This window comes from Delphinus delphis, chromosome 1 (assembly GCF_949987515.2).
Source record: "Delphinus delphis chromosome 1, mDelDel1.2, whole genome shotgun sequence".
NCBI classification, from domain to species: domain Eukaryota; kingdom Metazoa; phylum Chordata; class Mammalia; order Artiodactyla; family Delphinidae; genus Delphinus; species Delphinus delphis.
Window position 1 is genome coordinate 134919211 of NC_082683.1, and position 16481 is coordinate 134935691.

At 36.0% G+C, this 16481-nt stretch overlaps 1 protein-coding gene across 3 annotated transcripts in view; it reads right to left on the reverse strand.

The window, feature by feature from the left end:
* Positions 1-3512: 3512 nt before the first annotated feature.
* The window catches only part of LOC132439920 (torsin-1A-interacting protein 2-like), a 36937-nt gene continuing 23968 nt past the window's right edge, over positions 3513-16481 (reverse strand). For all 3 annotated transcript variants that reach the window (XM_060034793.1, XM_060034800.1, XM_060034784.1), the window contains 4 exons: positions 13563-13741; positions 11062-11577; positions 8775-8876; positions 3513-7727 (listed from right to left, as the gene is read on the reverse strand). In XM_060034793.1, the coding sequence (XP_059890776.1) occupies positions 6967-7727; positions 8775-8876; positions 11062-11577; positions 13563-13596 (1413 nt within the window). In that variant the 5' untranslated portion in view covers positions 13597-13741 and the 3' untranslated portion in view covers positions 3513-6966. The remainder of the gene's footprint in view (positions 7728-8774; positions 8877-11061; positions 11578-13562; positions 13742-16481) is intronic.

Sequence of the window (16481 nt, forward strand, 5' to 3'; positions counted from 1 at the left end):
TTATTTCATTCTTTTTATGGTTGAGTAATACTCCATTGTATATACATACCACATCTTCTTTATCCATTCATCTGTCAATGGACATTTAGGTTGTTTCCATGCCTTAGCTATTGTGAATAGTGCTGCTATGATCATAGGGGTGCATGTATCTTTTCAAATTAGAATTTTGTCTGGGTATATGCCCAGGAGTGGGATTGTAAGATCATATGGTAATTCTATTTTTAGTTTTCTGAGGACCCTCCGTACTGTTTTCCATAGTGGCTGCACCAACTTAGATTCCCACCAACAGTATAGGAGGTTCCCTTTTTCCACACCCTCTCCAGCATTTGTTGTCGACTTTTTTTTTTTTTTTTTTTTTTTTGTGGTACGCGGGCGTCTCACCGTTGTGGCCCCTCCCACTGCAGAGCACAGGATCCGGACGCGCAGGCCCAGCGGCCATGGCTCACGGGCCCAGCCGCTCCGCGGCATGTTGAATCCTCCCGGACCGGGGCACGAACCCGTGTCCCCTGCATTGGCAGGCGGACTCTCAACCACTGCGCCACCAGGGAAGCCCTGTTGTCGACTTTTAATGACGGCCATTCTGACTGGTGTGAGGTGGTACCTCATTGTAGTTTTGATTTGCATTTCTCTAATGATTAGTGATGATTGATGGCTCTGTGTCTTTCAATTTCCCGTGAATTTATTCAATTATTGTTACATGTTTGGAGTTACAAAAAGATGTTAAAATGGCATCTTAGGTAATATAATAATAAAAGGCATTACAGAGTTGACGGTTCATCTTAAGTACTGGTTTGTATATTAGAAAATCGGGGATCCTAAAAAGTGTCAGGCTACAGGTCAAAAAAGACGATTTGTGTCTCATTTGTACTGTTTGTGTGGATGAGGGCCTCCGGAGGCCCTAAATTCATGTATCATGTGGGTGGATTCTTCAGTAAAGTGTGCCCTGCCCATATATGAAACAGGATCTCCTTAAGTAGCTAAGGACTTCACTCAGTAGCTAAGATCATTCCCTAGTTTAGCTTGATGAAGCTACTTTGTTAAAGAAAAAAATATCCAATGACGCATGTTAAAAATGGTAAGGCAGACTTGATTCAGGACCCTCATTATAGGTATAGGGACCGCTGCAGTGGGATGTCACAGTGGGGAGAGATTGGGTTCAACTCCAAATACAGCTTGGGCAAGGAGGAATTTATAGCCAAGGAGCAGGGATGGAAAACAACTAAGAGGAAACACCAAGGAAACGCGGGTTCTGGCTAAACTGACCTATCAGGCCAGAGTGATCAGACATCACCTAGGGGATGCTGGAAGATGAGGAGCCAGGTAGGATATTGAGGGTGTGGGGTTCTAGTTAAATTGACTTAGCAGGATTCTTGCTAAAACTGTGTTTTCCAAAGAAGTACACAGATAGGCCTAGAAAAATATTCAGGAGGCTGACTAAAGTTTGGTCAAGCAAAGAACCATTGTCAGCTTCTGCATCAAACGTTCCATGACCCAGACTGCAACTTCAGACTTGACATCATTTTTATCGTACACTATTTAAAATTACAATTCCTACAGTAACTAAATAACTCATAGCACCTCTCTTCCTTATTAAGCAGTTTTCACAGTATTGAGGCTTAAGTCTGTTCCTACGTATTTGGAGAAGTATCTTAACATCCTCTAGTTGTGAGTTTATGAATTAAAAAATCACGTTGCTGAAAACCCTATGTTCTTTGCCTTCAGGCTCATCTTGTCCTTTGACTTTAGCCCATTCCACTGAAAGCTCTTACTTAAGACATGCTGACTCCCAAGAGTTCCTATTTTTCTAAACTGCAGGAATAAATCAGATTTTCAAAACTGAATTCAGATTTGGTGGAAAATTGTTCAATAAAATGTCGATAGGTCTGTTGTTTTTAGTGGGGTACAAACAGTGGGGACAGAAAGCTGGGAGAAGGGTGGGTGAGGGGCTGAGATGGATATTCAGGTGCTTCTGCGCTCTAACTCTGGTTTGACAACATTTTACCGCAGAAATTCTTAACACACTGTCCTCTCCCACCCCCGACACACAACTGAAAAATGTCCACTCTTAAGATTAACACATTCCCAATCAGCACACCTAGGTTAGGAGCAATTCCCAGAGCTCTACTTACAAGCCCTCCCTCTCTCCTACTGAAGAAAACCTCGTTAAGTAGAAAGAGCAAAGGAAGAATGCTAAATGAGGCCTGCAACTGATGGCCTGGTGCCTCCTGACACTCACAGGATTCTTTAGCTCTTGAACTTGTTACCAAAGGAGGGCAGTTTCCTTCCCCATCATTAATGACCATATGCCCATTTCTATAAACTTGCTACTTGGGGAACTATAATCAAGAATGAGTCAATGGAGAAAAATTAAGGAGATGTATTTTTCGTAAAACCACACAACTAATTTGAATAAGGCACTTTCTTCAACATCTATAAGAAACAAATGCAAACACAATCATGGTTACATAAGGAAGAAGGGGGATGCCAAGAATTTTGACATTAATACTGGCAAAGCCCGTTTCTTTTTGTTAGGTTAAAAAAAAAAAAAGCAAATTGCAGTTGTTTGAAAGTTAATGTGCCGTTTCTTTTATGACAGGGATGGCAAACAGATTTAAATCTCCTGTAATCCGCTCAACCAGAAGCAGCTGCCTGGAGCTTTGGGCTGAGAAGGCTGAGGCTAGTGCGGGCACAGGGAGAAGGAAGGCTGGAACCGCCGCGGGCCTTCACATCTTCTTGCCAGCTCTACCCTACCTACTGAGCCCACTGCTTCCCAAGTCCAAAAATATTCTTTTTGGTTCAGGTAACTGCTCTTAGCCAAGGGCAAAGTTAGTTTATGAAGCCTCAATGAGGAAAAGTGGGAGATCATTTCCCAGTATAGGAACCAATCTATGGATTTTTAAAGACATCAAAACAAGCTGGAGTAAACACAGCATATAATTCTGGAAGGAAAGGCATTGAAAACTGAATTATTTATATCTTTACCAATTATTTACAGATTAGGGGATACTGGTTGTGTTCTCAGGCCCTTTGGATAAGGCTAGTGCTCTTAACTAGTTTGTATATTTTTAAAAACAGATCGAGAAGCACTGCCATATACAGAACTGATAGGGCCGTGTATTAGTTGGAAGTGAGTTTCAGTAGCCCAGTCTCAGTCTGAATGAGGCAAATTTAGGCCCACATCATCAGCTACTTTACAACCTAATACCTAAAACTTAACATAATAGGAATAAGGCATATTTTAAAGTCATCTGGAAAAACTGTTTTACACAGATATCTTTAGTTCTCTCTAGAATTGGTAACACCTTCTTTGCAAATATATTATTCATAGCAAGTATTTCCCACGTGACTCATAAGCCTCAGTATTTCATAATCTCATAGATACCCTTAGAAATATTTTAGAATAATCATTTCATCATATTTCTATGGATTATGATAGTGATTCATAATCATTAATATTCACAATACATATATAAAGACAAACATCAACATTCCCATTGAACAAGTGGTAGTGTTAAAGGTACTTTAATTTTTGAAAAAAACAAAAACAAGAGAAAACAGAACCACTAACTTTTCAACAAATTTCAAAATGAAATATATTATGCTCAGATTGGTGGACAAAATATTAAAGATTAATATTTAACCATACATTCAACATGAAAAGCAGACTAAAACCGCTTTTATAAAATGACATATTGAGGGCTTTACAAAGATGTCTTGGTTTATTTTTATAATTGTTAGATTTTATTTTCAGATGATAAAAGAAAAAAGGTATCATGTTCCTATTTGAACATGTGTATGGATATACAAATAAACTGTGTATGGATATAAGCTTTATTCCCAATAAATGATAATCAGCTATAATGCTTATATCTTCTGCTTAACATTACTTTTTGAAGTACTAGACACCTGACTATGCTGCATAGAAACTGGTCAGATGTATGCAAATATAGTCCCAGAGAAGATCATCTTGCTGAATTAGTATCACTTTTACATGCTGAATTTGTTATATTTTATCATCAATGCTCCTTATGTTTCCTGTATAAAACAAACAAAAACTGTGAAAGGGTCAAAACCACCTCAGCTGCTAACACTGTTCAACTGTGTCATTACCTGGAGGATGGTGGGTCACAGGCCTGCTGAACCTTACCACATAAGCTTGGCAGCTTTCAAATGAAATATATTTAAATTACTTTATTGATTTAAAAATTAGAAGTAGAAACAACAGCATTGCTTGGGAGCTAACTGGGAAACCTAAAATTTACCCCACAGGGGAAAAAACTCAAGTCGAGAGACAGTTTATAATTCTACCAGTTGGTTCTAGAACTCTGGTATCACTCAAGAAGTGATTTATATTAATATATAACATAATTAGAGTTGTTCTATGATAATAATTAAATGGTGATGTTTGGGTATCATATATCGTATCAAATGCCCACAAGTCATTGTTCTAAGTCAAACAAGCAAACTATCTATTATAGTAATGAAAGATGAACTACTAGACACACAAAAGAAAATTTAGAAACTTGAAAAATGTAAAAAAAATAGGTACAATTGAATAGAAATTAACCTAAGGGTACATTAGATAATAGATTTTATTTGTACATTTAAAAAATATAAAGTTTTATGCTTTAAGAATAATCATTTTATTCATGAGGACACAGAGCTAATATACTGCTTCTTTTAAAAATGATTTTTGAAATAGTGGACAGAAAACTGACAACAGTTTCAGTTGATTGCACTTATACATGGAAGGAGACATGTTTTTTTAACAAAGGCTGAACAGTAAAAAAAAAAATTGTGACATTTGGAAATATTTTCTAAATTATACTGAAAGGAAATGATGAAAAACCATATTCAACTGAATGACGAAACCATCTTTGTCTCAGCTGTGATCTGAGTCACTGACAGATTAGATGTGCACACTTCATACTGGTTCTTTATAAATCTGAGGTAGCACAGGTCAGCAGGCACCAGTTCTACAAGGCACCAATGGTTTTGTGTGATGTAATGCTAGCATCTGAGATCCAGAAATATCAAAAAATATTGAATATGGCATATAGATTTTTCTTCAATTTCCACTGATTTTAAATTGGATTGATATTATATTCACTATGCTTTAACTTTTTGTTCAGGAAGGTCTCTCCTCAAATCTAGCGGAAGAGTCCTTCACAAAGTCCCAAATGAAAACAGTTCCTTTAGGTATGGCTTTACGTTCAATTGAGCACAATGTCAGGTCTTGGTTAGAACATATCTGTTTTTCCTGTGACAAACACTTTCAAATAGATTCTTCCCCCCATGTCTTTATGCTCTCTGTTTAGGCATCAACAAAGACCCCTATATCTTCTTACTGTTTCCGAAAATCCTTCCATAATTTAGTCACATGACTTCAGAGGCCAAAACCTAACTGAAATATTCCAGGTTCATGGTGATAGTTCCTAGGTATGCCATGTAATGGGACAAATCCTTCATTAGGTCAAGATCATTTTACTAAAGTTCTGCCTTCGGGGTTGAGATGCAAATCAACAATCACTGTCTCCATAAACATCTTTCTCAAGCTTTCTTACAATCACAGAACATGGTCCAACAATTAATACTATCTGTTAAAACCTCTTAGAATCTATCTACCATTTCCACTTCCTCTCACTAAGTATAGCATCTCTTGCATTTTTCTAATTGTTAACCTAATCATACTTCTAACTAGCTGGCCAAGAAATGAACTGCATTAGATAAACGTTCCATCACTGTATAATAAGTAAACAGTATGGTAAAGTTATGCTAATGTACCTATATAAAAATCTATGATTCAACTGGTTATTAAAATCTGTTCTGCTTAAAGCACTCAAACTCTCATTGTAGACAATTATAAAATTCCATTCAGGGGAGACAGAAATGATAACAGAGATTAACCAAAAGCATAGAAATATGCTAGTAAATAGTAGTTTATACATTCTGCTATTCATCTGTAAGTCTTCATTCTTCATAAATAGCATGTCTCTTGATAAACCTGTATTTTATTTTCAACCTACTCATGAGTTTTAATATTTTCATTTTTTTCCTATCTTCCAAGATGCTTTTTCACTTAATTAGTGATTTTCAAACTTCATTATTAGTGGAACTCTTTATTCCAATTAAATCCAATTAAATCTTACGGGGGAGGGGAGCCCAATATATAAAATGGGAAAAAGAAGAACTTCTTTGATACAAAGGGGAGGGGTGCCAGTAGACAGCCTGAAAACCACTGCTGTAAATCATTCAAGAAAATTGAAGCGAAGACACAGCCAATTGGAATTTCTTCATTTGCAGTGATTATAAACAATTCCTCCATTGTTTTCAATTTTTAAGAACACTTCTTGAGCACAGCTGCTTTTCCCTCAGAGCTCATTAACGGAACAAAAACACAGTGCCTTACATATAGTATTTAGGTAAATAAGTATTTGAATTCTTATTTCCTTTTTCATACTATTCAAAAGTGCAAAAAAGCATAAGATGTAATCCCACAACTAGGTTATTAAAATGAATTTTAAAAATATTTAACATGTGATAGAAATTTTTTTTTAATTTTCAGTTTTATAATTGTAATTGCTTTAATCTGAGTCCAAATACTATCCAAAAGGCTCCTTAGAGCCTCAAGAAAACAAAAATCACTCTGTAGTTACTGAGAAGATTATCTTCCCATGTAATGATTCTGTTGCTCTACTTTTGGATTGAAGAACATTCCTCAGTTATATATATCTGATTTGCTTGAAAGGCAAGGAAAAAAAGTCAGGTCAACTTTTAGCTTTGTCAAGCTTAGATTAGAAAGATTTTACAAAAAGTAAAAAATGAAAATTTCTTTTCTCAAATAAGCTCATTTGTGCTTTCCAGGCTATTTCCTCACATTCGTCAACCTCCTTCCATATAAATGGAAGGCTTTTAAACTGACTTTTTAATAAACCCATGCTGAACATAACCAACTCTGTGCTTAGCTTATAGAAAGCAGCCCTGTTCTTCTATGCTCCTCACTGGCTGGACAGGCAGCACCAGGTGGGAAATACGGCTCCACAGTCCACTCAGTTTGTCTGAATCCATGTGGCGGAAGGAGCTGGGAGTGTTAGAGTTGGTAAACCTCGCCCAAAGTAAATCTCGCACTTTCTCTTCAGTTTCCCTTGGGCTGACACTTGCTTCTAATGTTTCCTCCTCCAGTAGGATGGTCAGGACCAGGGCCACATCTTTAAAGGCAGCGTTCTCATGGTCACAATACTTGTAGAAGATCAAGGTGGAGCCTGCAGGAAGGGATTCAAAGCGGTGGACCACAGCAGCCTTCTGGCCCTTCTCAAATCCAGAGCTCAGCTTCTTGTCAACTGACTCCTTGACCTTATCACTGTCCTGAAAGGTTTTTCCAGCTCCATCAATCTGAATGGCAGAGACTTTCTGGGCAGATGTGTAGGCATCCGCAACGTGGTGGCTGAGGCACTTCAGGGTCTCTCTTCCCTCCTGAGCTGCTGTAAATATGATGGTGGCTGGCTCAGTGGGGTGTGAAGCATTGAGGTGCTTCTGGAGAAACTTACGTCCTCTCTGCCACAGAAAGGAACTCTGGCCTGGAAATTTATCCTTCAAATGGCTGAAATGAACCAAGAAGGCCTCCAAAGCTGGATTTTTGGGCACTTGCTGGGCTGGACAGGAATAATAGCTACTAACAGAACTTAGCAAAACAAGAATCAGAACCAGGAAGCCAAGAAAGATGGAGCCTATCAGAGAAACAGAAAATAAAAGACAAAATTAGAATGTGAGTCAGAAGTAAAGCCTGTGGTAAACTGAAAAAAGGCAGATAGATACGCTGTCAGATTTTACTGACCTGTGGTGAGTTTCTTTTGCCTAAGTCCTTTAAACTTTCAGCTGTTGAAATCTACTGGAAATACTTTTTCTTTAATTTCTTAAGAAGAAATTTGAAGGTAACAACATCTTTGTTAAAAGGTAAAATCTAAGTTTATATGTTTTTTGCTATAGCTACTGATGTGATTTAGAAATGAACTATCCGTATATTCTTCTACCATCTCAAAAGTATCTACTACCTACCTGTAGATAGGCCATTTTTTCCTAAACAGTCAAAATGTAAAAATGCCATTTGAGAAGTTAATACTTTCTTTTTCATTGAAAAGACAGCTTTAACAGGGAACTATATTCTTTTTTTTTTTTTTTTTTTTTTCGGTACGCGGACCTCTCACTGTTGTGGACTCTCCCGTTGCGGAGCACAGGCTCCGGACGCGCAGGCTCAGCAGCCATGGCTCACGGGCCCAGCCGCCCTGTGGCATGTGGGATCTTCCAGGATCTTCCCGGACCGGGGCACGAACCCGTGTCCCCTGCATGGGCAGGCGGACTCTTAACCACTGCGCCACCAGGGAAGCCCTATTCATATATCTTATAATAGCCTATAATGGAAAATAATCTGAAAAAAATATACATATATAACTGAATCACTTTGCTGTCCACCTGAAACTAACACAATACTGTAATCAACTTTACTTCAATTAAAAAAAGAACAGTTTTAGTTTCTTGTTTATGAAAAGCCCTTCCTCAGATGGGAATTCCCATTTTGTTAAGGATGGCAAAATATTGGCTGCCACCCCTAAGGGAAAAATCCCCAGAACTCTATTGCTCTATTCTAATATTACTATCAAACATTAAAAAAAAATATTAAAACAATGTTAAAACTATTTAAATCTGCTAGTTTTCTAGGTACTTCTCTGAGAATTTCTGAATGTGAATCACTACAGTAAGACTAGTTTTGTTCTTACCATAGCTCCGAAAATCCTTTTTATTAATCTTCCTTATGGTATCCTGTACATTCTCCTTGTTTCCTTCCAATTTTTGTGTTTCTTGTTGATGTCTCTCAACCTCTGGGGAAAAAAAAAAAAAAAAAAAGGAACATTATTTTTAGACAGTACACTAATGAGAGTGTGTATACCTTTATACCTCTTACCGAAGCAAAGAATTACCTGACAGGATTTCCATACTTTATAAAATTTTGTTTTATACAAAGCTAACTTCCTGTGGCTCACCATTACCTTTGTTCTACTTAGAATAAAATGAAATGCTGTGAAATTCACTTCAGGATAGTGTTGCTACACCCACAATCCTTCACTGGCTCTTACATCAAGGACAAAGAAACAAGCATCCTAATATTGCAGCCAAACGTATCTAACATGTGATTTAAGAAGGGATTTAAGAAATAATGTACACAAGACTCAACATCACAGGGCAATGATGCTCTAATTCCAGTGTTCACATCTCAAAAGGCTCCTGAAGACCCCCTAATATACTAATAACAGAGACATTAAGTTTAGAGACAGGAGAGATTACTGTACAGTAATAGCTTACCTTTGCAAAATAGCTTACAAAAGCAAGCTTGAAACAGTGAACGAGGTATACAAAGCAAGGAATACAAGGTTAAGAAAAGTTATGAACTATATAAAAATGTAGGTGTGGGGTGAGACACCAATCATAAAATGTGTGGGTGAAAAGGAGCGCGGTATTTTGTAGACTCTGAGCTAAGTCACTCTAGAGTCTAGATGTGTGCTTGACCCCAGCCAAGTACCTCATATAACAATGAAAGCTGACTACTGCCCATAACCCTTACTGGAGAAATAACTCAAATAACATACTCTATTAACATAAAGAAGTAGAGTCATCCTCACCTATAAACGATAGTTCATTTAGTTATATCACACCAAAACACGGGTTTTTAAAATATCATGTCACAGAATTTAAGGACTGAAAGGATCTTTAATGATCACCTACTGTAGCCCCCTACTTTACCTATTGTGACAAAAGGTCCAGGGATGTTAAGGGCTTTGCCCAAGGTCACATAAAGAGACATGGCCAAGCTGAGATTAGAATGAGGTTCCTCATTTCCTAGATTAGCTCATTCCATTATATTATGTTGCTTCCCACACATAAACTGCATTTTTAAAACAGTATTTTCTTCCTCTACTCAGTGACCCTGCATACCGGTGAAATTCTGATGGCAGATAATGGTCCATACAAATCATATCCATTCATTCACTTAACAAATATTCATAAAGTCACTTCTCTGTGCCAAGTGCCACAGAAACACAATAAATGAGAGAGACCTAGCCCTTGCCTTCCCTGAAGTTACAGACTATTCTAATATTAACTAATGAAACATATATTTGAGATCAGACATTGACTTATGGTGAAACATGGAATTGTAGCCCTTAGTCAAGTCCCTGATGAACAGAATGTCTTATATTTCTTTGCTCTGGCAAATAGGCATTTCAGACTGAGCTTTCAGAGTACTTATAAAATACAAATCCACACAGTCCAAATCCATAAAATCACAGAAGGTAAAAAAAGCTGGAAGAGACCAGCTGGATAGCATCTTGTCCTACTTCTTCAGTCTGCAAATAGGAAACTGAAGTACCAGGAAGTTGAGAGATTTGCCTAAGTTCACCCAAGTTAGGAAGTGGTAGGGCCACAACTAGAATCCTCATCTCTTGAGTTCCCGTGTAAGGACTTTGCACATTCCAACTATTATCTTTGTAAGGAATCATACGATGCTGTTCTCCTTAATATACAAGTGGGGAAAATCAGGTATAGAAAAATTAATCTGCTTAAAGTCCTATAAAACTGAAAGATGACCGAGTTAAGGGTCCTATACCACTGATGTTGGTTTTTAAATATACCTATCTCTTGATTTATGTAGCATTTAGTTTCCCCCAAAGTAAAAGATTTTAAAAAGTGAAAGTGAAGATATGCTCATTAGAAATAAGGAAAAAGCCAGAGGTAAATTTTTTAAAAGTCATGCCTTTAAAAAAATCATACTGGATTAATACAGACAGCAAATAAATAAAAACTGTTAAAAAACACAGCTTATGTGTGGGAAGCAACTTAATGTAGTGGAATGAGCTAGTTTAGGATATGAGAAACCTCATTCTAATCTCAAGTCAGTTATATCTCTTTATGTGACTTTGGGCAAGGTGCAAAGGCCTTAATCCTATGAAGGAAAGAGAAGTTCTCCGAAAAGAACAGTACAAAACAGGACAAGCTCAGGGGTTCTCTCACCTGGTGCCGGCAGTCGCTTCCTCAGTGTGTCCTGGCTCTCCAGCCCTGCACTGGAATGCCCAGGACTCTGGGTATCCTGAGGGTCAAGGACAGGTGGCTCCTGCAAAGCTCCGGGTCTGTCGCTCACATGCTCAGGGAGGGCTGCAGAGCTGCTCACTAAGTGTGCGTCTGTTCTTCCCACTTTGTCACTTGGAGAACAGTTGGGTTCTGGATCCAAGAGGTCTTCACCCAGACTTTCTGAAGGGAGCGGATGCCCTTGTTCTCCACCCTGGAAACTCTGGCTGTTCTCACCTTCTGTATCCTTTGGATATTTCCTATCATCTGTTTCATCTGGACTTTCTGATTGATCATCTGTATCTGTACTTCCTGGACCAACTGATTCTACCTCTTGGTGGTCTTTGTTAAGACCAGAGGCAGGGTTTGGGGTCTGAGCTTCTTCAGTGGGACTTGCTGTCACTGTAGTCTCCTGTGCCTGACAATTTATTGATGGATCATTTTCCAAATCCTTTTGAGGGTCTATTGAGATAAAAATTTGTAATTTTTATTTAAAAAATTTCCCTATATTTTTGTATTTTAACAAGGTCCCTGATTAATAAAAATATTTATATAGATTTTTATGGCTTATGAGGCACTCTTCCTAAACATTACTTCTCTTGATTTTCACTAAAGGTGACTGATTAAACAAATTCACTATCATGTTAATCTAACAAATAATATGAATGTAAAACTATTTTGAATGACAAACCAATTTTTGGTAGTATTAAATACATCCTCTTCCCTAATGAAATAACAGACCTAGGCAATAATCATCAACAGCAACTAAAACCATTATGCAAAAGGATAATGAGGAATTTTATGAACGAGATGAGTGAGACTGACAACTGCTGAACCCACTGATCAATCTTAACACCACAAAAAGAAGGAAAACCAGACATTACTATAACCTCTCGAATTCAATGCAATAGGAAGTACACCATACCACTTATGAAGTATTCTTGCCAAACTGAATCTGAATCTGATCAAGCTTCTAGAGCTAACTACCAGTTTCCAAGAAACACAGGGATAGAGGGATACATTAAATTATGCCTCAGGAATGTAATCAGCAAAACCCATAATGAGGGAAATTCTAAGGGACAAAAGACTTTGTTTATTTAATAACAGCAGGAAATAAAAATAAATGGCAAGAAAAAAAAGGAGTAACCTATTGATTAAGAGGTACTTGAATACATCAACAATGTGTGGACCACACTGTTTAGATTCACTGTCCTGCAAACCAGTTGTTAAAGAAATATTTATGATATAATCAGAAAACTTTGAACACCAGATATTTGATGAGACTCAGGAATTATTGTTCATCTTCTATTTATGATAAAGGTATTGTGATAGTGTTTTAACAAAGAAATCCTTATTTAGAGATAAGTTTCAAGTATTTATGGCTAAAATTATGTGACACCTAGAATTTGCTTCAACTCAATGATATGGGGGTAAGGAGAAGTAAGGGAGTATAAATGAAACCACATTAGCCATATGTTGACAGCAGATGAAGCTGTTTGATGGGTACATGAGATTCATTTCCTCTCTCTACTTTTATATGTTTGAAATTTTCCATAATAAAGCTTAAAAAAAAAAAGAGCAACCAAAAAGATGTATCAATCAAATGCAGTATGTGGCCCAAATGTAAAGAAAAAAGAATTTAAAAACCCAACAGTGAAGAAAAAAAAAAGTATGAGACAATGGGGGAAATGTGAATACTGGCTGTATATATGATGACAGCATGGAATAACTATAAATTTATTTTTTAGGTGTGCTAATGCTATTTTGGTTCTTTTTTTTATTTTTTAAATCTATCTTTAAGAGATGTAAACTAAAGTATTGACAAATAAAATGATATAATGTCTTGGGTTTGCATTTAACTATTCCAAGGCAGGCAGCAAGAGTACTATTATGTAGGTAAAAGTTGAAGTTAGATTTTGAGTACATGGGACTTCATTATACTGTTCTACTTTAATATATTTAAAAATATCCTTAATAAAATATTTAAATATACCCTTCTCTTCTGAAAAACCTACTTCATATTTTGCCTATTTTATATCATATATATATATAGACACATACACATAAGTAGGATGAAGAATTTAAATTTCATCTTTCCTTATAATTGAAAGATCCCCCTCCAAATATATAGCATATAGCTTACTTGATTTTTAAAAATTTAACTCTAAAGATCTGTCTACCATCTTTTTTTAAGATGCATTGTAATTTTTCCAATACTATAGCTTCCTACTATGGGAGTCTCTAAAATATAACTCTTTTTCATAATTAGGGTCTGGTATTATGGTAAAATTCAGTAAATATCAAAGAATAGGAATCATAACAAATTAAGCAATTACGTTAATTTCTTTTTTACTTCCAAACTTCAGTTTTAGTCACCAGAGACTTTCTCTCTAGCACAGCCCTAGTTTCCTACAGCACAAACCTAGTGTTGTACAAACTAGTCTTACCCTCTGGAGGATCCCTAAGTGCTCTGTCGGTCATATTTGCGTTTTATCTCTTCAGACTTTGGGATACTTTTTGTTAGTGTCTGGTTTTCCTTGTGCAGATGTCTTGTTTTCTTCTTGTCCCAAGTCCCAACAGGCTCATGCTTCCCGTGGACCCAGGAAACAAGGCATATATACAGGGACTAAAATAAAATGAAAAAAATTAAATGACTTTTTTATTCATACATGGGAGAAATGCCAATTTCAGCTTTATTTACTAAATCTGTTTAGTTTGAGTAATATTTCCTCTCTGAAACTTTTCTAGTGAAGAGAAAGTGTTTTCTGGCTTTCATGAGGATCATATTCCAAATCCTAGACTACAAACTGAAGAAAAGCTTCAGATTATTAACCTTGTATAGATGCCATAGCCTTCTAATACATTCCAATGTGTCTGGAAGGATGTAAAAAGTAAGACCAAGTGACCAGAATCTTGAAGAGAACATCTGTGAAACTTAAATGAAAAGTAATTCTAAGAGTAAAAATTGAAATGAAAAGTAATTCTAAGAGTAAAAATTTAAGTCACTGTTGAGTTAATCACTGCAGATTTCCTTTATGTCTTCAATTTCTGTCCCATATATATTTCTCAGAGTTTGCCTATCAGAAGCTTTCACTTATCATTAACAAGTAACAATGCACACGAGCTACCTACAAACTAAGATGGCTGTCTTGGTGTTAGGAAGAGGAAATACACATTTTGTGTTTAGTCACTGCCTTCTTAGTGGTTTTCACACAGTATTCTTTTGTAAAATATGGAGACAGGTATCTCTTTATACAATGCCCTTCTATACAGTGCTCAAAGAAGACTAAATATAAATGATTATGATCTTAAGATATTATGTTTACTCTATAGCCTTTAATTAAATGTTTCTGTAAAGAAACACAAAAAAATAAATGATTATGAGCTGTATATAAAAGGAATAAAAATCAGAGGCAATTTATAAGCAATAAAAACTTAATCATGTCATTTTATAGTTAAATCTTATTTTTTTGTCAAAAACCATACCACTCAAAGTTACTTAACCTTCACTATCTATAAAAATGATTAAGGATTGCTATGATGACTAAATATAAAATATGTGTGAAAGAGCTTTGTAAAGTGCTACATTTTTGGGATAGCCTAGTTGAGAAGTTAGTCAACTAGCCTTTTTTGTGTCCTTCTCACAACACTCTTTTATAAAATCTAATTTTACAAGTTAAAAAATTTAATCCCAAATGCCTAGCACAGATCTTAGTATACAGCAAGAACCCCATATTTTAATTGAAAAGAATATGAATAAGTGAATGAATGCTTGAATGTACGAATAGAGTGGTGTCAACTATAAACTGAATGTGAAGGGAGGGGTTAAAAACAGGCCTCCTTTCTGCTGGTGTGAACACTTAGAAACAAGTCTCAGATTTGGAGGGTTCCTTGTCACCCTTTTATCTGCTTCAGACTCCTGGGACTGGGCTTATACATCTCCTTTTCATTACCATCATATGTTGCAATGAGGGTTACCTCCTATCCTATTTTGTGATAGAAAATAAAAAGTCCCCAATCCTTTAAAAATAAAGTCCGGTTACAAAAATTTTAGAAAGCGAAGATGCTATTCACAATAACTGTAAGGTACCTCATGATAAAAACTAAAAGGTACCTAGTAATAAATCTAACAACACATATGCAAGAATTTTAGAGTAGGGTGAAGTTTATGGTATGTAAATTATACCTCAATAAACTGTTTTAAGAAAAGAACTTTTAGGGAGAAAAGTATAAAACTTTACTGAAGGACATAAAAAGGACCTAAATAGAGAAATACATATAGACGGTAAGACTCAAAGCCATTTAATGCCACTTCTTTCCAAATTAATCTATAAATTCATTGCAATTTGAAACAAAATCTTGAGACAATTTTTTTATTGTTATATGTTTCTTATGGAATGAACAAGTTGACCCTAAAATTCACAAAGAGCAGTAAAGGATTGAGAAGAGTCAAGATAATTCTGAAGAAAGAAAAAAGAATTTTGAAGAAGGGGGGATATTTTTACCAGATATATCAAGATGTTAAAAACAATAGGGCATTGATGTAAGAGACAGATTACACAGAATAGAGAGACAAGAAATATATGCATACATAAATAAAGGAAATTGAGTGACAAAAGAAAAAGAATGGATTAGTGAATAAATAGTTTTGGGACAAATGACTTTTCAAATGGGAAAAAAATTAGATTTCTACCTCCACAAAAATCAATTGCAGATAAGAGACCTAAATGTAAAGAGCAAAACTTTGAAATTTTTGGATGAAAGCATGGAATACCTTTATAATCTCAAGGTTTTCTTGATCAAGATATAAAATATACAAACCATAAGGGGAACTTTGACAAATGTGATGACGTTAAAAATGTTAATCTCTAGACAAATCATCAAAATCATGGTTAAAAGATAAATTCACTGACTATAAAGATATCAGCGACACATATAATCATTAAGAGATTAATATCTAGAATACATAAAGACTACTGCAAATCAGTAAGAGACAAATAATGCTATTTTAAAAGCAGTGGGCAAAAGAGATGAACAAGCAGTTAAATAAAGAGGACATCTAAAAGTCTACTGAATTGGTAAGAAACTTAGTCAAGGAAATGCAAAATGAATTAATGATGAGATACCATTTCACAACCACCAGATTGGCAAAAATTTTTAAATCAGGCAATACCAAGTGTTGGTGAGGATTTGGAGATAACAGAGATCTTTACTGGCAATGAAGTAAACTGTTATAGCTTTGGAGAGCAATATGGCAATACCTAGTTAAGACACACACACATTCTATAAATCGGCAATTCTTTTAGACATATACCTTAGAGAAACTTTTCCTCAAGTGCCCAATGATGTTTGTAGCAGCATTGTTT